A 24,581-nucleotide genomic window follows, 5' to 3' on the forward strand; every position below is an offset into this window, starting at 1 on the left:
ACACTCCATAAATATTTCATACTAGCCCTCTTTCCTCCTTGGCTCTACATTAAAAAAACAAAAAAAGTATAGATAAAGTGTTGAAAGCAGTGTTTTGAGGAGGAGGAAGGTGAAAACAAACCAGCATTGATTTTTAAATGATTGGGGGGGGGGGGGGTGGGAATGAAATGAAGTTCAGTGAATAGCTTGGAGAAAACAAACAGTGGGAAGAGACTTAGTAGTAATGGAGAAATGTGTCAACGGTTGAGGGAAATCCCTAAATAATGCAGCAGGGGCATGTGTGGGGTCATTTGATTTTATTATTTATTTATTGGTTCCAAGACTTTTTTCCACCTGTGATATTGCAGCTAAAAACTGAACTCTTGCTCTGCGGTAACAAAAGATGCGGGTGTCCCGAGAGCAGATGAGAAGTGGTTATTGATTAAGGTTTCTTTCAAACACTGTCAGCCCACTCAACCAATTTTTTTTTTTTTTTTTTTTTTTTGTGCTGCAGAGTAAATCTCACACTTTCTGCATTAAACACGGACTGAAACCATCTGATTTCTACCTTTTGCAAGCCTCCAGCAAGGATATTATGAAAGTGGGAGATAGCTCTGCATCTCTCATTGATCCCAGCAAAGTCTTTATGGTTTACTAAACAGTCGACAAGAAAAAATAATTAGCACGTGGAGCTGGCTTCCCAGGCTGTATATAGGGCATATTGCTGGGTTTGACCCTGAAAATGTGACTTTAATCATATAATGACAATACTCTTTGACAAAGGTTGCCAAGCGCAGGGAGGGACAAGTAATATGGTGTCGCTGGATGATGATTAATGAAATCGCCTGCAACACTGTATGGCTATGCTGCATTATGCCAAGACAGATGGGTTGTATCCACTGTAATTATTGGCTGCACTGAGGGCTGTTAAAGCTATATGAAAAGCTCAATAGCTTTTCTGGAAATAATAAGTATTCATTATTACGCACCTGACTCCCTTCAGACTCCTCCACGGTTAGTTTGCCAGATGGACTCTGGAAAGAGTTTATTTTAATCTGATTTAGTTGCAAAAGTTTGAACAAAGGGTTTGGGACATATTTGTGCAACACACACATTGTATCAGCTTCAAAGAATTCATTTGGATCAGGTTATTCTTGTTTTTCCTCTCTTGTTTTTTTTTTTTTTTTTTTATGAACTCAATTATCTTGTCTGCAGACTAATGGCTTCGGAATTGAGGCCCAAATCATAATGGCTGTGGCATCCCTCCAAGCCTCTCTGCATCTCTGAACCTGGGAGGATCTGCAGAACAAAAAGTTGATGGCTGCCGAATGTCTCTCTCCCTCTCTCTCTTTTGAGATCTTTGGAAACCGGCCATCTCGAGGGCACTCAACCAGCAGAGTCTTGACGACGGAGGGCGGCAGGAGGGAGCGGTCTCCCCTCCTTTCTTGTAGATTAATGTTAGGTCTCTCTCAGGGTGTTTTCAAGTCATACTCCGACCATTCATGGCTTATAAATCTTGTTAAAGTATCCGAACCAGAGTCCTTGATAATGCCATATTTGATCAGTGTCATCATTAATTGTTGGTAATGGCTCAGTAACTGAATTTGTGTGCATTCAAGAGTCCTACCTTTCCATTTGCCTCCCCCTAAACCTGTCTGCAGCATACGGAGTCAGTGATCTGAATAATCCGGGGAGATTTATCCACTTGCACTCGCAAACTTAAGCAAATAATTCATTACAGTAAAAGATGGCTCTTTGTTTTCATGTGTGGATAAGAACGGCGCCGCCCCAGCGCCGCTGCACGCCTCGGTGAGGTCGTCACCCAGGAAGAGATACAGTCCCAGAAGATGGAATACCGCACAAGTCCTGGAATCAATCCACATTACCATAGCCATAATCGCCTGGATTGATTCGGCAGCAAAAAATTATCATACCTGAGGGATGGCTCAATTTGTCCTGCATAAATTGACGACACAAGTGGGGGGAGAGGTGGAGGCAGAGGGGTGGTGGGCCGCCGTGGACCTCAGAGGTGGATCACGGTACGTAAGCGCTCCGAGCTGGGATATCAATAGGAGCTCACTGGGCTTGGCTTAGTGTCCATAATGTGATGTGTACACAATCGATAGCCTCCCTCAAGCTGGCAAATGGGCCTCTCATGTGGTGGGGGTTATTTTTCTTCCACACCACCCCTTGCCTCCACCCCTCCCCGCGATGCGAGGAGCCGTATGTGAATTCAGACAGTGGAGGTGATGCGAGGAGCCGGGATGTAACCGTGAGACCGCGGCGCTGTCACCGATGACAGGACACTTACAGGGGAGTTAGTGCTCCTATTGACTGCTTCCTGTGGGAACTCAAACCGGATGGGGAAAGGTGACTCTCGCAATTTCGAGAGCTGTGGTTGAGATGACAAGCGGCTGAGGATGTAAATCAAGAGGGGCTCAGTGGAGAGACTCGAGAGGGCTCTTAACGCTGCGACTCTTGTGTTCTCTTCCCTGGATCAACTTTGCACTTCCTGCTCTCGTTGCCCTGAGGATGTAAAACCACTTTCAAAGGAGCTGCAGAATTAAATCATGACCACTGGTGCCAGCGTGGGTGACTAAAGCAAATCCTCCCTCATGCACGGGAGATATTCCCCTGCAGTGCTTCCCAAATCATTGTTTTGTTTTTTTTTTTAAGCTGTCCCCAGAGAAATTGATCTCGCTTTTCTAGCCTTTGTCCATCTGTCTTTCTTCTCGCTGTAAATCTCAACATGAAGCGGCGCTCTGACGCAGCCGTGTGAAGCTGACTCTGCTGCCGGTGAGCTGGTGATGAGTCAGAACGGACACAGACAACTGAAGCGTGCCACGCTCCACCTAATCATCTCAAGGCTTTAGCCTCCCGTCTAAGCCAATCAGGTCTCATGGCTGGCTTCGCTGTGACCTGACCGGAGCGCCGTGGTCTTGAGGTCAAAACTCTCCCAGGTAGAAGGAAACGGAAGATTAAGACATAAAGAAAAGTTTGGATCTGATGAACAACATAAATACATTTTTTTTTAAATGTATTACTTGCTGTTGAAATAGCAGACCACTAGTGACATTTAAATCTCAATTGTTTCAGTCTTCCAGCTGATAGATAATAGCTTTACAGATTAGAAAGTGTCCAGTTTAGTAAATTGTCTTATTTCACTTCCTGCGACTGTCCGTTTCCGTCCTCTGGGTCACTTCCTGGTCAGCGGGCTTTCATTTTTTTTAATCAGTAGCATTTGATGCCTCGCCGCCGCCGCCGCCGCACATGCAAATCAGGGGTAAAGAAGAGAGAGTCCGAAGTAATTGATCTTCTTTACTGCTCCCACTCAATTACTGCAGGTTAATGTAAGCCACCTCGGGATTGCTCATGCCGGCCGCGCACAGGCGCCATTTGCGGTGTCCACGAGGTGTGTGAAAGTGAGACCGCAGGGGTGCGGGTCACTGAAAACATTCATCACTGTGTCTCTGTGTGAGAGTGTGTTTGTGTTCAAGCCCACACGACCATTCATAAGCGCACTTTCAAAAGATTTACCGTTTCCTGCGAGGAAAATAAAACATCTAAATAAAGAATGGTTGACCTCTCAGAAATGTTTTACCTTTTGTCTGTGTTTCAGTAAATCATAAGTACACTACACTGTTTTCTGTGCCGTATCTAAGAGATCAGCTATGTAGGCTGCACAATTTACTGCTGGTAAGCCTATAAACTGAGCGCAATCATTATTTCATCCTCTTATCCGCTCTCCTACCTTGTTCATGTTCAGCAAGAGGAGCACAAGCAAAGGTCTTCTGATTTGAGCGGGTTTTCCACGAGCTTGCCAGAAAAGTTCAGAGGTTTGGAAGCAATCTGCGTCCTCACTCTGACTCCTCCAGCTCAGTGCCAGGCCTGCCTGGGTTGCTTCACTTAGCTGCTAATAGGTTTAACCTAATCAGTACCAGCATTCATTCAGTGATAACACTTCCCCCACTGAGCCATGACACCATCTCTTCTCTTTTTGCTCTGCGACTCATTTTTTTTTCCTCTGCTGTTGAAATTTCATAGGAAGAAGCCTTTAATAAAAAGAACGATAGTAAACATGTGCATTTATGTCTGTCTGTTTTTAGGAATTGAAGTATTGAACCGTTGAGATTTGTTCTTCCAAATAACTGTTTTTTTTATTCTTATTTGATATTGTGATATCTGCAAATTCACAGTATATTGCGCAGCTCTACTTGTCGTCATACAAAATTCCAAGATATTTTAACTTAAGTTGCTTTGTAAAGTCACAAAAAAATACTTACATGCAATTTGTATTAAATAAAAAGCTTGAGCAAAATCACCATAAATCTGTACAAGATTATACAGCTCTGGGGTCATGCAGCGTGATGACTAATTCACAATAAGTAACTTAAATAAATAAGTAAGTATCTTTTTTCATGCTTATGTTTACCTTGCATAATCATCAAATATGTGGTCAAGGACCCTTTTCATTATTTAAGTTTCAAGAAATCCTGGACAAAGAGTACCTGACTTGATATGCAGTACTGCTTCATTTAATCACAAATTCCTGCAGTGTATCTACATTTTCCACCGTTGTGTAATCTCTTGCTTGGCTGAGAAATGTAGTTTGAATGCAGATGTTTTGTAAGAGTAAATTGGAGCGTCTGTTTTTAAGAATATAATTAAAGATGGTAAAGGTAATCCATACTGGATGGATGGATAGATGGTTACACTTTAAGCTTTGTTATAGTCATCTCGCTGAATCACAACATTTCAGCACCCTTTCCACCTCTCCTGTTCCTCGAAACATCCTTGACCTTTTCAGTCTATTGTGTATTTGGTAGAAATTGAGGAACGCTAAACGCCGCAAAATCCTTGAGCTTTTTCTCATCAAATTTGCTGCTCATGTGGGATATTTTTGAAATTAATTAAGTCCCGGAGGAGACGCAGTGAGTGGCATCCCACTGCTCAGTGTAACAAGATCGTCAGTGTGATATTCAACTTCGTTTGGTTTGTCATTGGTATTCAGGGTGCTTTGTTTTCCTGTCCAGAGTGAGACTCCTCAATCTTTGTTCATTACATTTTAATAGGTTTTTCATCGTTGAGGTCATGGAGGACTTTGTTCAAAAGAATGGTAATTCTTCTGAGCGCTGGATTTCAGTTTAGATTATGATGCGCTGCGCTGGACTGAGTGCTGCGAGCGGGACACACACTTCACCTGTGTGGGTAGGAACACTAAGTGGAGCTGTGGAAAAGGACATCAACAAATCCCAGCTGCTTAACTCTGGTGAAAGACAAAGGCACTGATGAAATATATAAAGCTGTGAAAGAATGAGCAGGATGATCGTTTTCACCTGTGAATCAACAAGAAACACAAATCCTCACACATTCTGACATTCAAGTGCAGAGTTTCCTGCATGATATATTGATCACATACATTTTTTTTTTTTTTTTATCAACATCACAGTCGAGTTTTTTGTTTGTTTTTTTCATTTGCAAATTGAGCAGTGCTATTTATGGCTGGCAGAAGAAATCTAGACTGTTGCCAACAGGTGGAGCCAAACTCCTTTTAACCTTTGCATGCATGTCAAATCTCCCTCGCAAACACACACTTGCGCTCTGCCTTACCTCTAAAATGTGTTCATCACCCGGTCGTTCCTGCTCATTTGAATGGAAGTCTTGTGCATTCAACAACCCATCATGCAATGCTGCATTCGCTCAGAGGATTAATCACTCATTGGCTTCATCTGTCATTTCACATTACCTCGTGACCCTATAATGTCTGTCTCTGGCATATCCTAGATTCTTTACATACTTAATGGAGTGCTCATCTATATGCAGCAAAACAGCCACAGTGCCTTTTAAGTAAATGCAGTCACATTATTGGATTCATACCATTTACTGTACTCATAACGCCTCTTAGCCTTTTCCGTGCATGTTTATCTGTTCTCAGTGCGTAACAGACATGTGTGATTATTCAGTGTGTCTCTGATCTGTCACAAAACGCTCCGCTGTAAAATGTTGACTGTGACGAATAACATATCTGGATGCAGCCAGGAAAATAATGTGCATAACTTGACTTTGTAAGGCTCATGCATTGTCTATTCATATTAGCTGAGAATATTTATTCTTCTTTATCTCCATTTTATGCCAACAGCGTGATCAAATGAAATTGAATGCATTTCCTAGACAGGAAAATAATATTCTCTGTCTGTCTGTGCTCTCTTCTCAGGCACTTGCCATCATCTCAATCATGTTCATCATCCTGTCGACCATCGCCCTGTCTCTCAACACCTTACCGGACCTCCAGGTCAAAGACGAGTTCGGTCACACCAACGACAACCCCCAGCTGGCCCACGTGGAGGCCGTGTGCATTGCCTGGTTCACCATGGAGTACCTGCTTCGCTTCCTGTCTTCGCCCAATAAGTGGAAGTTCTTCAAAGGCCCACTCAATGTCATTGACTTGTTGGCCATCCTGCCCTACTATGTCACCATCTTCCTGACTGAGTCCAACAAGAGTGTGCTGCAGTTTCAGAATGTGCGCCGCGTGGTGCAGATATTCAGGATCATGAGAATATTGAGGATCCTGAAGTTGGCCAGGCACTCCACGGGGCTCCAGTCTCTCGGATTCACCCTGAGAAGGAGCTACAATGAACTTGGGTTGCTTATTTTATTTCTCGCCATGGGCATCATGATATTTTCCAGCTTGGTTTTCTTTGCTGAGAAAGATGAAGATGCCACCAAATTCACCAGTATCCCCGCCTCGTTCTGGTGGGCCACCATCACCATGACGACGGTGGGCTATGGGGACATTTATCCTCAGACCTTACTTGGGAAGATTGTGGGGGGGCTCTGCTGTATCGCAGGAGTGCTGGTGATCGCCCTGCCGATCCCCATCATCGTCAACAACTTCTCTGAGTTCTATAAGGAACAGAAGAGGCAGGAGAAAGCCATCAAGAGGAGGGAGGCACTGGAGAGGGCCAAGAGGAACGGCAGCATTGTGTCAATGAACCTTAAAGATGCCTTTGCCCGCAGTATGGAACTGATGGATGTGGTGGTGGAGAAAGGAGAGGACAAACCCTCCCTCGACAACCACCTGACGCCGAGCCGCTGGGGCAGCTCGACCAGGCACGCAACCTCAGAGACCAATCTGAGATCGCCCGATAAAAGAAACTCAGGGTCCCTGCAGCAGAGCTCCCCCCATCGCATAGCCATCACTACTACCGGGAGTCCGCAGAGGACAAACAGGACCCCGCAGCACCTAAACGTTCAGAAGCTGGAAGAGATGTATAACCAGATGACAAAGTCCCAGTCCTTCACCAATCTCAATACTACAAGCTCCATGAGCACTCTGAGCACAACCATGACCGGCCCTGCCTCTCCCAGGAAATCCCAAAGCCCCGAGATCACACTGAAAGAGGAGGTGGAGTTGGAAATGAAGGAAGTCTCAGCAGATAACTTTGCCAGCTGCTCAGCAGACAGAAAAAAGAGCAGCAACTCAGGCGAGGAGGTTGCTGGGCTGGATCCGATTAGACACCCCAGAGCTCCACCCTCTCTGGATCTCGGCCAGATGAGGGCAGGTAATGACCGAAGCTCTCCTCACATCATCCTCAAGGATGACCTTTATAAACCCATTAACCCAGGTGATGGCTCTGAGCTTCACATAGACGAAAGGGAGAGCTTCAACAGCGCTGCGGAGAATCTCCACAGCTCTCCGAGGGGGAATAACCCACTGAAGATAAAAGAGTTGAAGGTTAACTTCGCCAAGACGTCAGCTGAAGGTCCTCTGACACCACCCAGCACAACCTCTCCAGGAGACATCAGCTCCAGCGTCCTGGGAGACGAGTCCCCGGAGGGAGAGACGTCGCCGCTCATCCCCAACTCGGTGCTCCCGGTCACAGTGGAGGACACTTGCCCATTGTCCCAAAACCGGCTGGTGGTCGACACCCCGCCCGGTGACGAAGACCAATCCACGGAGAACCACGAGGAGAAGCACCTGATGGAGGTTGCGGGAGCTGCGCCCCTGTCACCTAAGACAGCCACACAAAACTGCAGCCAGGGCGTGGTCGGCACGGGCGAGGGGGCTGACAGCAACCAAAGTGGACACAAGGTGGAGAACCACATGTTTACATCTGACATCCACCTGATACCCGGAGACGGCAGCCTCTCCCCGACCTGTGAAACCAGCATGTGAATGTAAGGAAAGCTTTTTGGGACGGTTAAGTCCAACTGCAACCTCAGCCGGAGGCGCAGGAGAGCGGGGGGAGGAGTACAAGGTGCAGTTGTAGTGAAAGAAATTTTTGCATGGCATGACAAGTCTCTTTTACTTGTGTTATAGTGTGTTGCTGAAAAAGAATCTGCGGTGCGTTGTGCAGATTAGAGATTCACTCTGGAACAAACACGTCAAAAAGGAGGGTCGTGGAATAACAGAGAACTCATCAACTACAGTAGACACAGGTCCTCCCGGTGTACATAAAGACTGTCTCCTTTTTCTAGCAAAAGAAGGAAATGCACAGAGGGACCGATCTGTAAAAAGCATGCACTTAACAAAAACACAAAAAAAAAAAAAAAAACCAATAAAAAAACATATTTTACGGTGCTTCGTTTGCTGAAAGCGCTCCACTGTAAATACTCGGACATTTACGGCAATGACAATGCACAGGATGGCAAAGGAAGACTGTCACTGAGGATCCAGAGATCTGTGAAAGCGGAGGGGTGGGGGTGTGAACCGACAGCCCTCAGCTTAGTCTGGGTGTGGCATCGTAGCGACCTATTTAAAAAAAAAAAATAAAAAAACATATCATTACCTTTTGTGGAAATGCAAAGTGTTCCCATGACAACCCTGTAATGTTTGTGTTCTTTTTTTGTTTGTTTGTTTGTTTTTTTCCTTGTGAAACATGGTGTACGAAACTGTAACGTTGACATTGTTGCTCTTAGTTTACATCACAGCTGTGGAACTTTAAGTTTGAGCATCCGATACTCAATCTTTGAATCGATTAACTGGGGCGGGAAAGGCGAGAGCACTTTGATTCCTCTAAATACACCTGTAGTTGCCAAATATGTATTCAACCAGTAAGAGCAGGAACTATCGGACGCTACAGCAGCAGAGTTTAGGGTAATATCAGTGTTCTGCTCCTTCTTTAGCCTTTTTGAGTCATTGCAAACCACAAGAAAAGGATCTTATTTACTCTCTGACATCTGATATATACATCTAAAGGTAGATTTAAGAATAAAATATGAAATAAGTAGGTCTAGATTGGTCGTAGCAAAGTTCTGCAGTAGGTAAGTGAGACTCCAGAGTTAGGAGTAATTATTAATTCAGCACAGTAGATCTGGTCATTAACACAGATATATGCTTTACTCAGCCATTATCTACTTTGACAACTCAAATGAGATAGGCTTTGAATAAAAAAAAAAAAAAAAGACACTTTCTGATATCAGTGGACCAAATCAAGCACACTGACGAGCTTTCATCTATCTCAGCTGCATTGTAACATATAAGATAACATCTATTAAGGCGGTAGTTGTTTTGGGGTTTTTTTTAATTATAATTGTTATGGTTTGTTTAGCTGCGTTGTCTTCACTGTCCTATTCTCAGCATCCTGGTGTCACTGTCGGCATTTGTTCTATACTACTACGATTTTATCTAATCCTGCTGATAAGGCTTTTTTTTTGTATATGTGTGATATCTTTTTGGAATTGTAATTTATTGTGTTTTAATGTGAACAAATTTTATTTTCAGTCAAACTTAAACCCAAAGGAGTTGTTTTTTTTCTCTGTATCTCTCTCTCTCTCTCTCTCTCTGGTCTTCTGTCTCGCTTTTGTTTTACACTGACTGAAAATATCCGTTGTTTGTTGCCTTTTATTCCAATTTATTGCTGGAATATTTGTTTGTTTTGTTTGTTTGTTTTTAAACCTACAGCATGACACTTGGCTGAGCATATTGGTAAGGTGTTTGTGATAGCCACACAAACCAGACTGGCAATGACAGGACAAGCATGGGTGATTTATTTATTTATTTTTTTGGGTCTGTTTGACAGTTTCGTTTCTTTATCTTATTATTATCATGTTTATTTCACTGAGAGGCGTGGAATGTGCAATACCGCATACTGCAATCTATGCAGGCCAAGAATTGTGGCACTTTATTTTATGTCTATGGGAATTTGTAAGTGTACAGGCAGAAATTACTTGTATTTTTCAAATATTATATCTTTAATATGAGGCAAACCAGTATTACAACTACCAGAATTTCACAAACAATGCAAAATGACAATTTGACTTTTACTTTTTCGTATTATATGGCTGGCTGAATGCTATCAAGCACATAAACGCCAGGCATCACTGAACCTCAAATTTGATTATCTGTGGGAATATAGATCCAAATTGACCAACAGGGCCTTTTGTAATGCTGTTAGATTGACATGAAAAATCTAGCAAATGTCTGTGGAAATGTTAGCATACTCTAATTTCATTGGCCACAAACAAAGGATTTTATGTTTTTTGTGAATTAATGTTGAGAATGATTCTATTTTTTCTAAACCAAAATGGAGCACGACCACAATTTCCTGCCATACGGTGGTTGAAATGATGCGTGCCTTTTCATAACACCTCTGTTTATGAGAAGGTAGCAAGTCATTTTGCTTTGTTCATATAGCACTGTACAGAAAATTCTAATTTTATAGGAGAAATCAGGTCTTTATGTAATAGATACAAGTAATGTTATTGAGTTCTCAGGTTTTCTATAACTCTCTGATGTTCCGATTGGATAGATTATCTGTTTCTTCTTTAACAGCTAATGTCAGCTAGTTACTTCTGTAGTTTTTGAACGGTGATGTTGTCAAATTCACATTGATGTCTTGGCTCCCGGAGCAAGGAGCCGCAATATTTCTCCCTCCTCCTGGGTAATCTGTGTACCACGTTCAGTATCCACCCCCCCCCTATCAGCCTTCAGTGAGGTAGAGAGGGGGGCAAATTAAGGGACACAGGTTTTAACGGAGAGTGGGAAGGGAAGCATCCCTGCTGTCCTTGAAGTTATTCATCTGCTCCTTTCCTCTGCTAACCCACCGAGTGCTCCAGTCAGTCCCTACAGCTTCAGAGGCTCTCACCACCTGGCATCCCCTCAGGAATACCGATCAGTGGGTTAAAAACAAGCCATGGAGCAGAAATTGGTAACATTGTGTCAGTGATCCAGCGTGGTCCATCACTTCTTCTGTGTGTGCGCGTTACTGTATGCCCAAAGTAGCATAATCTGACTCAGTATTCAGAGATTCATGCGAGACCTCATGAAGTTATCTTTGTGAAACGATCGACCCCTCGTCAGAAACTAAGAGTAAAAATGTGGGGTCAATGTTATTGTTTGGGGTTTTTCAACTGTTTTTAATTTCCTTTAAAAAAGAAGGTTGGATGATAATCTTCCAGTTTTTTTTTTGTTTTGGTTTTTTTTTTCTGTACCTGTACATTCAATTTATCCTTCATCCCTTGTTATAAGTAATTGCGTCTCGGTGTTAGCCTTGAGTAATCCTTCATTTTGACAGGTAAGGTAGAGAAACAAGGGATTAGGACTGATCAGCTGCATCCCGTCGGGATGAAGTTTGTGTGGATACTGAGGCTGACAGCTAGAGGACCGGGCTCTGTGTCACTGTGTCACGACGGCAGAACGACCAGTGACGCTGTACAGAGTGGGATTGTCGTGTCTTTACGAGAGTGTGGATGTCGTCTGTGTCACAAACCTTGCTCCCTAAAAATGCATCAAGCAACATTGTTTTAATGTCTTTGTATATTCTGCCTCTTACATTTTTTTTTTTTTTTTTTTTTGGTTTTGTTTTGTTTTTGGGATGTTTTTTTTCTTCTTTTAATCTGTTCAGCTTTGAGAGAACATTATCATGAGACACATTCTGAGCTCCAGACTGTTTCTGTACAAAGCAACATCTTTGTATGCATGTAGTAGTCCGAACAATTATGTGACCACAGAACAATTTGTTATGGTACACGTATGTCAACATTTCTGTAGAGCATTGTTCCCCATTACGTCTATTAGCATATGCAGAATAACAAATAAATGTGTATATAACTCAAACGCTCTGTGTTCTCTCCTATACATTTCTAAGCCACACTTGCTATTTATTGATTTTTTTTTTGTTTGTTTTTTGCATATTAAGGATCATCAGCTAGTAAGATAGCAGGCCACAAGTCTGTAAATCATTTCTATTTGCCCCATTTAAAACTGAGATTGCATTTTCTGCAAGACGATAAAGTTGTTTTTCATATCTGAAAGTGCAGACAAGCCAGCAATCTGCCGGTTGTTAAATTATTTATCACTGGAGGGAAATACATTCTATTGCGTTCGATGCAATTAATGCAAGTCCATGTTTCTGCTGCCTACTACGAGCAAACTGTGATGGTAAACATAAACAAATCCCAGACCTCAAACACAGAGTGTACACTCTAAAAGAATATTAAGAGGTTAATAATGGATTATACTTAAGCACCAGTCTATTACCATCTTATATATTGCTTTACATGGAGCCCATAATGACAATATATTGCATAATCATTTCCGATATATGATAATGATAAGTTATTTTTTTAACTCATCATGAGACAACCTCAGATTTTAATGTTATTCCTTCCCTTGTTTTCAGCTCCACACATCACACACAAGTAACTTTGGCAGAGACGGCTCTGTGCCGTACGCTCGTCATAAAATGTGTCATTCGGGTTGCATTGTGAGAAATTTCATAGCAGAATCAACAACCTCATCAAATTTAATGGTTGGAAGTTTGGTAAAATGTCATCCCATAACTCTGAGACAGGAAGATATACACTGTGATGAAACTCAGAGGTCACCTTTGCTCCAATACGGTCCGGAGAAACAAAGGAGCACAGTTTAATTTGCTGGAAGGTACATTCTGTTCCTCCTTACATTTCCTTTCAAGGTGGACTGCAAACCGTGGTAAGCACAACACGTTCATTTCAAATGAGACTGAACGAAGGAAGCAGAGGTCTCCTCTTCCCACCTGCTATATATTTTTGTGGAAATCAAAGTCTGTACTGGCCTCAGAGTCACAGCCAACCCCAGAAACCCCTGAACAAAAGCAGGAGACAGCCTGTACAGGTCACCAGCGCAACACAGCAATCACGCATATTAATATACACACGTCATTTAAAACCACAAGTCAACTTTTCTTGTATGTTTTTGGACCCAGGATGAAACCAGGACGAGCATGCATCTTCCACTCAGAAAGTCCCCCGAGTTGCACTCCACTTAACATCTTCTATACAACTTCAAATAATTCAGGTGTGTGGAGCGCTGGAGTGGATTCCAGCTGACTATCAGCCAAGATACACTCCAGGCAGGTCACCAGTGCATCGCAGAGCGAGCACAGAGAAACTGACAGTGAAACCTAAGGGAAGCATAAGAGTTACCAATTAACCTCAAGCACATGTTTCTGACCGTTGGAGGTAAAGGGAGTAGCTGGAGAAAATCCCAAGCACACACAGGAATAACAAGCAAACTCCACAACTCCAGCTGGCCTCTTACCAAGGATGTTCTCATGTGAGGCAAGCACTAACTACTACAACACCACACGGCCCTTCACAGGAAGCTGGCAAGTGAATGTACCCATGAGCCACTTGGCCTGACAGAACAGAATGTAGCAGCAGCAACAGCAAGGAATCTGAAAGATGGTTATTTCTGTCCAAGTCCGGTTGTTTGAAGCTTTTTTTTTCTATAGCTACAGAATTAATTGTGATAGAAGTATCTCATTTGAGTGCATCCAGACCCCTGGGGTCTTCAGGAAGAGGTTTAGTGGTTCAGAGTCAGAAGAACCAAGAGGAAGGAGCTTTCCGTTCCTATACTCCTCACCTGTGGAACAAACATCTTGAACACCTGAGGACTAGCACACTCTTCTTTTAAATCGGGCCTAAAAGTATTATTATGAACAGAGCCCCAGACATGATTTCTGAAATCAAAATTCTAATTTGTGACCCCATATTACCATATTATGGTCACAATGCTGCATTTTTGGCTACAACAGAGGTTTGTGATCTCAAATGACTACTCTGTGGCCACAATATTGCTTTTTATTACTTTAAAATTACTGTTTTGTGTCAAAAGAATAGTATTTTATGGCCACAAGTGAAAATTTCATGGCCTAAAATTACTATTTTGTCACAACAAATCAATATTTTGCTATTTGGTGACCATAAATTAATATTTTGTGGCCTGAATACTTCATTGCCGCAAAATTCTAATTTGTGGCCAAAAATGTAAAGCTTAATTTATTTCAGATGTAATGTCTCAGGCTCCATACTTTTTGCTCAGGCCTTCCAATCAGCATTAAGTGCCACTCAGTTCATTACTTATGTCTTAATAAAGCTTTTACTTTATTTATTCGTTTTTAGCCCTTAATTAAAGCCTTGATTTGCTGTATTTTATGTTAAAGCAATGTGAATTGCCTTGTCCCTGAATAATGCTGTAGAAATAAACCCGCCGCTCCTCCTGACCGCCAGGTGGCGCTGCAGCACGTGAGGCGATGCAGAGCGGCCGATACAAAAAAGCGCGCGGAAGTTGTGAGAGAAGAGCGTAAACATGGAGGAGGAAGAAGACAAGGAAACCTTAAGCGGAGAAGTTTCTCTTGAAAACGTCAGTTTTTCACAAGTCTCTGCTGTCGCTACGGGATGGATGTTTGACTTTATGTTCGTGAGCTTGTGTCGACACTTTAAAGAGGAGAAATACGAGGACTTCAATGAACTTATATCGACTTTACAAGGTGAGTAAACTCGACGCCAGGAAAACAAACTTTTCTACATGAAGACATTCACATGACATTATGTAATTAAAGTGTTTAAAACTATTTTGTTTTTATTGTATTACTAGTTTAGTGACTAATAACGATTACTACGTTTATTTATACATCTATGCAACAGTTTTGCCCTCTTCGGGTGAAATTAAAGCACGCTGATCTTGAGCAGTTTATCATACGATGTATATCATATATATTATGTTACTTTTACTTGCCATTGAGTACAAGTTTATCAGTTAAACAGCATTTATGCTTAAGTATAAGTTGTTTTCTTTTCTACTGCTGACATTAAATGGCATAAGAGCTGAAAGATAACACAAGAGAGTAGAAAACTATCCCTATAATGTCTTAATCGCACTAAAGTTATTGGCTTTCCTTTTTTTTGCCTTGCTTTGACAGTTTCTTCAAGTTTTTTGTGACCTAGATGGGTCAGGACACGAATAAGAAGCACAAAGCCACCAGTTTTTTTTTTAGTTTATAATCCTTGTTTGATTTCAGTTGTTGGCCTGTCACTATTATTGACATTGTCCAGTCTTGTTTTTTTTTGGCACATTTATGGATTAATTTAACTCTTTCAGTTGTCTCTAAGACTCCATCTCTTAAAAGAACCATCTACCAGGAGAAAACGCTGATTTGTGCTTTCCTCTCAAGACTTATTCATGGAGAGCATTTGGGTAAGTTTACCCTTCACTTACCATTTGTTTTTCATGTTTTTGGACCTCGTCCTCTTTTTTTTTCTCTCTCTCTTAAAACTGTGATTTCCAAATTTAAAACACAAAAGTTTTGAAATGAGAAAAGTATGTGTCCAGACAGGTTTGCTTGTAGTGACTGTTGTTCCCAAAAGTGCAGTTTCTTAACAGGAGTTGTAACACACTGCTCTTCATCTAGATGTTCAGTTTGAAGAAGATGAATCTGTGACGCCTCTGATGTCTGCTGCCCAGGTGTGGTCCAGCCTGAAGGGCGCAGTGGCAGATGACAGTTTGTTTGACAACATCACTGTTCTGCTGCTTGTCCAGGTAGATTTGATGGTTTGTGATGCAATGACAGAACAAAGTTGATTGCTAAGCTCTCAGACTGCGTTCATATTTCTGTCCTGTTCCCAGTCTGTGGCGGTCTGCTTAAAGGAAGGTCAAAGATCTTCTGCCTCCTCCGCCCTCAAGTGGTTTGAGAACAACATAGAGTGCCCGCAGGTTTGTTATTAGCACAACAAATCAAACTGAAGCCATTAAGTTTGATGCTCAGCAGTATTTTCTTTTCTCTCTTTTACAGAAATTGCGAGATAAGTTATCAAAAATAGTGGATCAGAAGGACACTTACCACCCATTCCTGATGAGCTTCAGCTTCAGCCGCCTGCTGGAGACAGTCCAGATCTTTTTGGACGCCTTCTTGGAGAAGAATCCTTCAGATTACCTTCTGAAGGTGCTTTTATCTTTCATGCTCTTCATACTGAATGAATGTGGCAGATTGGATGATTTGTATCAACTGGACTTTTTCCTGAGTGTCAAATTTTTAATGATTTTGTGTCTGATATTACAGAATGGTGTCGAAAAACATTGAAACTTTTCTGCCATTCAGCTGTTTGTGAGATGAAAAATTTAAAGATCTAATTAACAAATATAGGAGGTGTTGTGTGATTAACAAGCTCAAGCAGTCGGTGCATGTTTTTCCTAATTCTGCGTGCAGATTTTGCTGTCGTCCTTCGAACTAATGGCGCTCCGGCCAGCTGAAGTTGCTGACGGGACGTTATCCGTCATAGTTAATTGACGATTTGTCATCAAATTAGCCGGAAGGGCAAACTGCTCCATTCAGCAGAGTCGTCCTCGGCGTCTAACGGACTCGCTTATTCAGGAAAGTTTCTGGAGTGATTTACACAGAAATCTGATGACCTCCTGAAGGGCATGGTAATGACAGACCTCATTAGGTCGGTTTTTTATTCTAAATAACCAATAACTTAACTTTAGATTATTCAAAAGGATAAGGAAAGGAAACATTTGGGCACTTTTGGTGAATCTATCAGTGTCAAACATGCAGCCTGAGCCTATTAGAGGATCCAGTCTGGTCTGTGAGATGACATTGCAAAGTGAAAATGATTGCACAATTTCTTTTTAGGAAGCATTCGTCTCTTTGCAAGAAAACAAATATTTGAGTTGACGCTCTGGTCCCAGTGAGATGAGACCGAGCTGTGCCTTCTGTATTCTCGGATTAATCTAATTGAATGGGTGTGGTTGTGTCTCGCTGTTCGTCCATCAGGCAGCTACTGAGACGGTCCAGTCATCAAACCGCCGTGAAGAGCTGGAGGACTCTGAGTTACAGAAGAGTTCTTCCACAGAAACAACCAATGGATCACATCAGAAGAAGAAAAGGTATGTTCACCCACGTATGTATCTGTTTCTGCTCTGGGTTTTAAGAATATTTTGTTTAGACTTTTACTCTGTTGAAAACCACAGCACAAAAAGGAAACTACTCCCAACTAAAATTACCGACATGTGGAGTCCCAAGTCAACCAAGAGGCTTTCTGTTTCTGTCAAAAGAATCACACCAGTTGGTAAGTGTGACAACACATCCACGAAATGTTGACAGAGGTACATATCATTTCTAATTAATATTCTGCCATTCAGAGATATCCAGGATGAAACGTAACGAGTCAGTGAACAACACGAGCGCAAATAAAAAAAGAAAATCCCGCGAGGTAAGAAACACCACGGAGCGTTTCTGCTTTTCTTCTCAGTCTAATTCTTTAAAATTAACTTTTTTTTTAAAAAAAAAAAAAACGTTTTAATAGAAATGGACAGCAGAGCTGGATAAATACCTCAAAGATGGTGTGAAACGTCACGGCGTGGGGAAGTGGAGTCGCATCTTGATGGACTATGACTTTGACGGTCGAACCGGTACCATGCTTAAAGACCGATGGAGAATTCTGCTGAAGGCGCATGAAGTCGAATGAGTTGGAAAGAGACCCTCTAACTTGTTTTATTTTGTAATTTATCTGAAAATAGACTATTCTTTTTTTCTGTTGTTTTAGCATTTCAGCTGTTATTTCCTTGTTTTTGTTGCTGAGATGTTTGCATTAAATAAACTCACCACTAGAGGGCACTCTGTACAGAAATATACATTGGGTAGTTTTGTATTTCTTTGTGTTTTGGCTGGAGTTGTAGGATAAACCGGTCCTCCTCTTGTTCCCATTGATCTTTTAGAAATGTGATTTTTTTTTTTCAGCAAAAACATTCAAACAAACATCTCAGATGAATGAACAAGTTTGAGTATAAATTGTATTTATTGAGTTTATTTCACAAGTCTGTACAAGTTCAACTTTTTAAGTTAAGTTGTTTTTTAATAAAATGCTTTTCATGGAAGATAAACCACTCTGTATGTTGTGGATCTTGTATAGTCCAGTTACTGCTGAAGTGTGCAGTGATCTGAACAGGCAGGAATGTTCAGCAGATTAGAGCCAGAACTGGAATACGACGCCATCGAGTCCCAAATCCGGAGTGTCTCCCAGAGTGAACCCTTTCCTGTTGGGCCTGTTGACTTGAACAGCGGATCGGGACATCCCGGCTGCGAAAGGCTTGTTCCAAAGTGGTGCGTGTGCTTCAGATGAAGACGAAGCTGTGCTGTGATGGACAGGAGCACTGCTGGGTTTTCCGAATCTTTCTCCACGTGCCGCTGCACCGGGGGTTCCCCATTGCCTGCCAGTGGAGGACGGCCTCCCTGTGACAGGTTCACAACAACAGATAAAAACATGGAAAGGTGATCTTCAACCACGTAGTGCCTCCCTAGACTTTGTCTCACTTCACTTTTTGATTAGATTCTTAAATACGATCAACTTCGGCTCGACTTGTGTTTGTATTTTAATTCAAACACTCTAATAAGCCTTTAGAAAGTTTACATCTGTCATAAATCCATCCATTGATCCTCTATAAAGTTTATTCAGTCTGAGCTCGAGATGCTGCGCTTCACCGGACGAACACACAGAGGCAGACAATCAATTTTGTAAGACATTAATTAACTTTTGCGTGAACATTGATGAAACTGGAGCAGCCAAAGAATAGCCATACAGAAAGGTCAGGGCTGGACTTGAACCCATGGCCTTCTTGTTATGAGCAGAGTGTGTTAACCACCACAACAACCATAAATCCATCTGTTCGATATCTAGACAGCTTTATCCTTCCAAGGTCGGGGGGCCCGGGTCACCGGTCCTTCACAGGACAAACACATTTACATCTACGACCAGATTGGACTCAATATTGAGATTGTAGTACTTGGTTGTTTTTTGTAAACATACAGACCTTTCCATCACATGAAAAGTTAATATTTAATTATTATGGCAATATTTTTCCAGTTGGGCACACTCTAGATGAGATTGGCAGGTTGGACATACCTGCTTTAAACACAAACAGCTCCCAGTTTTCTCACTGTAACTCATGTAATCCTTTAATAAACCTGTTTATCTTCCGCCTTAACATTTCTTAATCAACCACACATGCAGGAGTTCCGAAAACTTCATACTTGTCTGATTCCTGACCGTCTCCTTGGCAGCTGCCACTATTGTTTCGCATGGCGGGAGGCTCGCAGGCCACACACACTTTGAAGCCCGCTGTTATGTAGCGCATCCAGTGCGTGTGTGGCCGGTTCTCCACCGTGCAGTGCGGGCTCCGGGACTCCAGCGTGAACTCCACACAGAACCTGAAGGGTGGAAGCAGAGTCTTGAAGGCCACGCAGTCGCTGTTGGGATATTAGCACCAATAGACAGATGTCTTCTCAAATCGATGCAATAATTGGCTGAGCTGCTCACAATACCCCGGAGCTTTCATGTGATAGTCCTCGTGTTTTATTTCAAAGGGTTGTGGGTAGTCTCTCTTTATTTAATGGTCTGTAGACAGACAGCCAGGTGGGCAAACACCTACTGGTGGCTGAAAAAGTTGGCCTGTTATCTCTTTTCTTGGGTTGGGTTACACAGCGGCATAATGCAAAAACCAGGTTTATCCATCGACGGCGTTGGTGAACTTTTCAACCCGTGAACAAGAAGATACCTGAGGTCACGTGCAGCAGCAGCAGACGACACCTACCCAGGGTCCAGGGGGTTTCCGTAGCTGTCGTGTTTGGGCCTTCCCTTGCCAAACTCCATGCTGGTGATGAATGCAGGACCTCAGAGGAGAAATGGCTTTCAGATGCTTTGAATTCAGACAGAAAGCAGGTGTGTACCGAATCCTCGTGTGTTTGCGTACCTGCGTCGTGCCCGCAGTGGCCGCCCTGGTGGTCTCTGTACTCCCTGCAGCCGGCCCGCTGCTCCAGGCCGGGACAGGCCTCGCCACTGTTCCTGGGCTGCTGCTCTACGTGACGGACGCGCACCCGCACGGAGGGCTGGCACAGCTTGGCGCAGCCGCTCCAGAAGCTCCACTCGCTCACGGCGCAGTCCCGGGCTGAAAGTTGGCACCCGTATCGTGGGAGAAACATCATTACAGGATATCCTCTGATGCAGCAAACAATCCATCTGAAGTGAACCTCAGAGACGGTTCACTTAGCACAGACACTTCAAGACCTCGGAGTGCAGAGGGGATTATGTCCTCTGCTCTCACTGGCCACATTATTACAATATTCTTGTAAAACATTGTAATGGACCTAACTATCCAGGAAATAACTTTAGATCAATGAAGCATTGATTGTGACTTGTAGAATTAGTGTTTCCTGCTCTGCTACAAGTGATTTGAGAGCGTGCCAAAGGAGCAGCCCTTTTCAATGACCAAGTCCTGTGATTTTTCTTTTCACTGGCTCTGTGTGCTCGATGATCAAGCTTTGATGTTTTAAGCGTGCAGATTTAGCCACTACCGGCCTGTAGCACACATTAGGCACGCTCGGCTTGTTTGACTGGTACTGTAATTGCTACAACTGATTGACAGAATCACATTCTTGAAATATTTGTACTAATTCCATTATATGAGCCAGTCTAGTGAAATGAGGCTAGGCACAGAGCCGCTTGGAGTGCTGATTATTGAATTTTTTTTTTTTTGGGATGCACCAGGTGTGGCACATTTGACAGAGGGAAAAGAAGTGTTACGATAATACAGTGTTGTGCTTCACAAGAGAGGTGAGCAATATGAAGAAAATCCTTTCATGAGCGTTTGAAGTTAAATGTGCACAAACAGTTCCTCATGCATGGGAAAATGTTGAATGTATCCTCCCGCCTGTGATAAGCACACCAGATACTCAGATAATCTTTCCTTTTCAAGTGTTTTTATCTTCTGGAAGGAGATGACAGAGAAGATAATGTGTCTTCAGCAGTGCTTCAGGTTATCTCTCACAGGTATCGTAAAGTTAAGGTGTGTTCACCAAAAAATAAACAGCAGCCCCTCTGATTCCTCCAGCCAGAGCACTCCCTCCATTCATCGCCCACCTGGACACTCTGTGGAGTAGTCGAAGCAGCAGTCCCTGGCCCCGGTGCAGTCCTCGTCGCAGTAGCACGTCCCGTACACCCGGTCCAGCCTCCAGCCTGTGGTCAGGCAGCTCAGGTCCCGGCCCCGGCAGCACTTCCCAGAGCAGCTGCCGGTCACCCAGTGCTTCTCTGGCAGAGTGGAAACCAGCAGCAGCAGCCAGCAGGTCACTGAGGGTCCCATCACGGGGTCCGCAGGCCACGGGTCCACTCACAACGCTCCCGGTCAGCCTCTCTCCGAAGTCTTCCTCCTCTTGCCACACTCTACCTGTTCTCTCTCATGCTCACGACGGTGAGAGGTTTGAATCCCAGCACTGAGCGGCGCCTTGTGACCTGGAATTCCTCTGCCCGTCTCCTGTGTCCCGGCTGTTCTGTCTCGCTCCAGAAACAGGTCTGCAGAGGAGCCTTCAGCACAAAACACCCCAACCCAGAAATGATCACAGTTCCACCTCTCTCATGTTGGTGTGTGTGCCAATGTCTCTCTCTCTCTCTCTCTCTCTCTCTCTCTCTCTCTCTCTCTCTCTCTCTCTGTTCCCCGCTGAGCACCTCCCTCCAGTCGATCACACTCGGGAGGAGACAATGAGGACAGGGAGGAGGGCCGGGCCGGAGGCTTTGGTCTGTGCTTTTCCTGCCGTTCCCTCTTCTTGCTCACTGGACTCTTTCTCATCTGTCTTATTCCTTTTTACCTGTTGGGTTCTTGTTCTTTTTTTTTTTCAGGTCATCTCAGCATGACTGAGGCCTTGGTGCCAGTCTGGCCCTGCTGCTTTTTGCCACCCCGAAACTGCGAGTCCCAAAAGAAAGGCAGGAATGTGAACATTTGGCAGTTCTCCAATCAATTGTACTACGAGCCGTCGGAGCATTGTGAAGCCAACCTCCAGTTCTCACCTCGCTACTTTTTCCTTATTCAGGTTACTTTAATCAAGCTGCAATCACAAAACATGCTTGGTTTTTTTTTTTTTTTTTTTACCTCTTTTTGTTAAACCTTTTCGATCCAGGGGGTTTAATTCAACATTCTGGAGAATAGGTGACAAACCAAACCCAGTTTTCAAGGATTTGTATAGAATAATAACAATACACATGAAAACTGTCAGCCCTCTTTTTCCTCGTAAACAACAAGAATTGAAGTTTAAAGTGATTTCTGTCACACTACAAATTTCGAGAAGCATCCATGATATTTAGTAAGAGCCCAAACACCATTAATATGGAAAACTTGGCATTTTCTCCTTTTCTCCACAGAGTAAACAAAGAGGAGCTGAATGCATCAATCTGCATTAATGAGACGATGGAAAGTCAGATAATAATAATAGCAGGGCAGCATCATTAAATTTCGCTTTGGTCTACTAATTTTGTAGCTCTTGAACAATATATTAAACAATGCATAAATAATAGGTGGTGAAACTTTATGGAAAGTTCATTTAAAAAAAAATACATTTAACAATGTGAAATAACCTGTATGTTTTACATCCATGTTTGCTCAGATGTGGTTTGGCTGTGGTCTGTGGAGGTCAATTTTATTGTTGTTATTTGAATGGATCCTTGTCCATGTCATGGGAAACAAGTGAGGCCTCAGCATGAGCAGAAAGAGAAGCCTTCCTGCTCCTGCTGCTGTACAAGGAGCAGACTTTCATCTGGATACTTCGCTGTCTTGAAAAAATAAGCTTGCCCGGAGCAGAGGGGGGTCTCTTTGGGTCCTTTGATTCTTCTTTCCTTGCTATGGAGCGGGGAGGTCAAGCGACAGTAATAGCATTCATCTTCACCATAATCACTGAGAAGCATGTGTCCTAATCAGGGTACGTTGGAGCTTGAAGTGATTGAACCCAGACTGACCTGAGTGAGACGAGTACACAAACAGTCCCAAGCAACAAATAAGATTCCTTGAAAAGCAGCTTGGAGTGTCTCATCTCACGGAGCCGTGCAGTAAATAGATTCACCTGTTGTCAGTGATGTTTAGACGGTGTTGGTGCTACGCACTGCGGCTGCATCCTCCAATAAATCCATCATAAAAGGAAAATGTCTCTTGGGCAACGCGCACAAACAACGCTCGGCGCGTTGATGTGATGTGTCCACCGATGCAAGACTTCCAGCTGGATCGGTTTGCGATGGCCTCACCACGTTGGAAGCGCACATCAAAGCAGGTGTGTTTTACATCTGACAGGCTCCCAACCCCGGACCTCCTGCCCTCACTGTGCATTTGTCAAAGACAATCAGCCTTTTCTGCGGCTACACGCCCCGCTCGGTGTCCTCTTAGTGTATGCGAAAGGAAAGGAAAAAGAGATTAAGCCCGTATTGATATACGTCAGGCTGACGAGCGGTAATTGTGTGTGTTTATGGTCTTTGAAGTTTGTTACAAGTTGTCATGTCAGAGCAGGAATTCGTGGTAAAAACACGGGTTGACGTGACAAACACAGGACTTGGAGCGGAGATTCGGTCAGGAATGAAAGAGTGCATGCCTCCACTTTTTACACAGGGCACCAAGGAGACGGCGGAGCGAACCTTCGCTCCATCTCGCCTATATGGGGAATGCAAGCTGCGGCTGTCGCCACGGCAACGCCGGACCCGGGTTTGTTGACAAACGCGAGACTTCACCTTTCCGTCTGTCCAGGCGTTTTGAAGATATGCCGATGATATCACCTTTCACCTTCGCATAGCATCAATGCGACGACAACCTTAATGTTTAACCTTGGAAAATGTTTAATTAAAGAGTTTGCTTCCTCCTGACCAGTACAGTCAGTTCCTCTCTTATGAATGGAGGTCTTTGTCCATTATCCTGTGAATTTCCTGCCGCCGTGTGTACATACATTTAGGAGGTTTTTGCATGTTTGGGAGTGTTTCGCTCTGCCTGTTCTTGGGTTTCTGCTTAAGAGTTTGTAAATATTGTTTGTCATGATGTACCTGGCGGTGTGTCACGCCGGAGGGCGCATGACTCATGATTTAATGACAAGTTTTCATGTTTGACTTGGTTTGAGTCACTAAGGACACGGTTTGCATGAGGTTGATTTGAGGGGCAGATAAGCAGCAGTTCACAGGTGAAATCAGGTGGGATTTTCTGGGAAGAAACGCATTATTTTTATATCACTATTACAGTTAAGATCATCACCTTCAGTGATCCTTGTGCTTTGCGTCTTTCAACAGAACGCATCCGAGCGTCATGGCGCTTCATTCATTACAGGTCGTTACAGGTAGTTTATAGATGACAGCTCCTCTCCTGGTGTAACGCAGCACGCAGGACTGATGGCACTCTGGCTGCAGCTCTGCTGGAGCAGAGCCAGCGTAATGACAACAAAGACGGCCATATTGATGAAAGTTTTTTTTCCCCTGACCCGATCTGACATCATCTCTGATAATCGGCCCCCCATCAGTCACCCCCACTTGGCATATTCTTCCATATG

The 24,581-nt window shown here is 43.3% G+C and overlaps 3 protein-coding genes across 3 annotated transcripts in view; 2 read left to right on the plus strand and 1 right to left on the minus strand.

The window, feature by feature from the left end:
• Positions 1 to 8,223, plus strand: part of kcnb2b (potassium voltage-gated channel subfamily B member 2b) — an 81,045-nt gene extending 72,822 nt beyond the window's left edge. Inside the window, exon 3 of the mRNA XM_030099613.1 lies at positions 6,194 to 8,223. Within this exon, the coding sequence (XP_029955473.1) occupies positions 6,194 to 8,155 (1,962 nt within the window). The 3' untranslated portion in view covers positions 8,156 to 8,223. The remainder of the gene's footprint in view (positions 1 to 6,193) is intronic.
• A 6,327-nt stretch (positions 8,224 to 14,550) lies between these two features.
• On the plus strand, positions 14,551 to 18,118 carry terf1 (telomeric repeat binding factor (NIMA-interacting) 1). Its single transcript, XM_030099615.1, has 9 exons — positions 14,551 to 14,732; positions 15,344 to 15,439; positions 15,654 to 15,781; positions 15,869 to 15,955; positions 16,035 to 16,184; positions 17,016 to 17,128; positions 17,213 to 17,310; positions 17,384 to 17,454; positions 17,548 to 18,118. Exons 1-9 carry the CDS (start codon positions 14,552 to 14,554, stop codon positions 17,707 to 17,709), a joined length of 1,086 nt encoding a protein of 361 aa, XP_029955475.1. The 5' UTR covers position 14,551; the 3' UTR covers positions 17,710 to 18,118.
• Positions 18,111 to 21,635, minus strand: sbspon (somatomedin B and thrombospondin type 1 domain containing). The gene is made up of 5 exons (XM_030099617.1): positions 21,157 to 21,635; positions 19,991 to 20,185; positions 19,832 to 19,910; positions 19,272 to 19,448; positions 18,111 to 18,473 (listed from the first exon to the last, which is right to left on the minus strand). The coding sequence occupies exons 1-5, from the start codon at positions 21,374 to 21,376 to the stop codon at positions 18,356 to 18,358; spliced, it is 789 nt and encodes a 262-aa protein (XP_029955477.1). The 5' UTR covers positions 21,377 to 21,635; the 3' UTR covers positions 18,111 to 18,355.
• Positions 21,636 to 24,581: the final 2,946 nt, after the last annotated feature.

Source organism: Salarias fasciatus, chromosome 9 (assembly GCF_902148845.1).
Source record: "Salarias fasciatus chromosome 9, fSalaFa1.1, whole genome shotgun sequence".
Classification (NCBI taxonomy): domain Eukaryota; kingdom Metazoa; phylum Chordata; class Actinopteri; order Blenniiformes; family Blenniidae; genus Salarias; species Salarias fasciatus.

Coding starts and splice junctions, on each gene's coding strand:
- sbspon (XM_030099617.1), bottom strand. CDS start 21,376: ATGGGACCCTCAGTGACCTGCTGGCTGCTGCTGCTGGTTTCCACTCTG. Junction 19,911..19,990: donor CCACTGCGGGCACGACGCAG/GTACGCAAACAC, acceptor TTCTCCTCTGAG/GTCCTGCATTCATCACCAGC. Junction 19,449..19,831: donor GGAAACCCCCTGGACCCTGG/GTAGGTGTCGTC, acceptor TCCACCCTTCAG/GTTCTGTGTGGAGTTCACGC.
- terf1 (XM_030099615.1), top strand. CDS start 14,552: ATGGAGGAGGAAGAAGACAAGGAAACCTTAAGCGGAGAAGTTTCTCTT. Junction 14,733..15,343: donor ACTTATATCGACTTTACAAG/GTGAGTAAACTC, acceptor TAACTCTTTCAG/TTGTCTCTAAGACTCCATCT. Junction 16,185..17,015: donor CTTCAGATTACCTTCTGAAG/GTGCTTTTATCT, acceptor TTCGTCCATCAG/GCAGCTACTGAGACGGTCCA.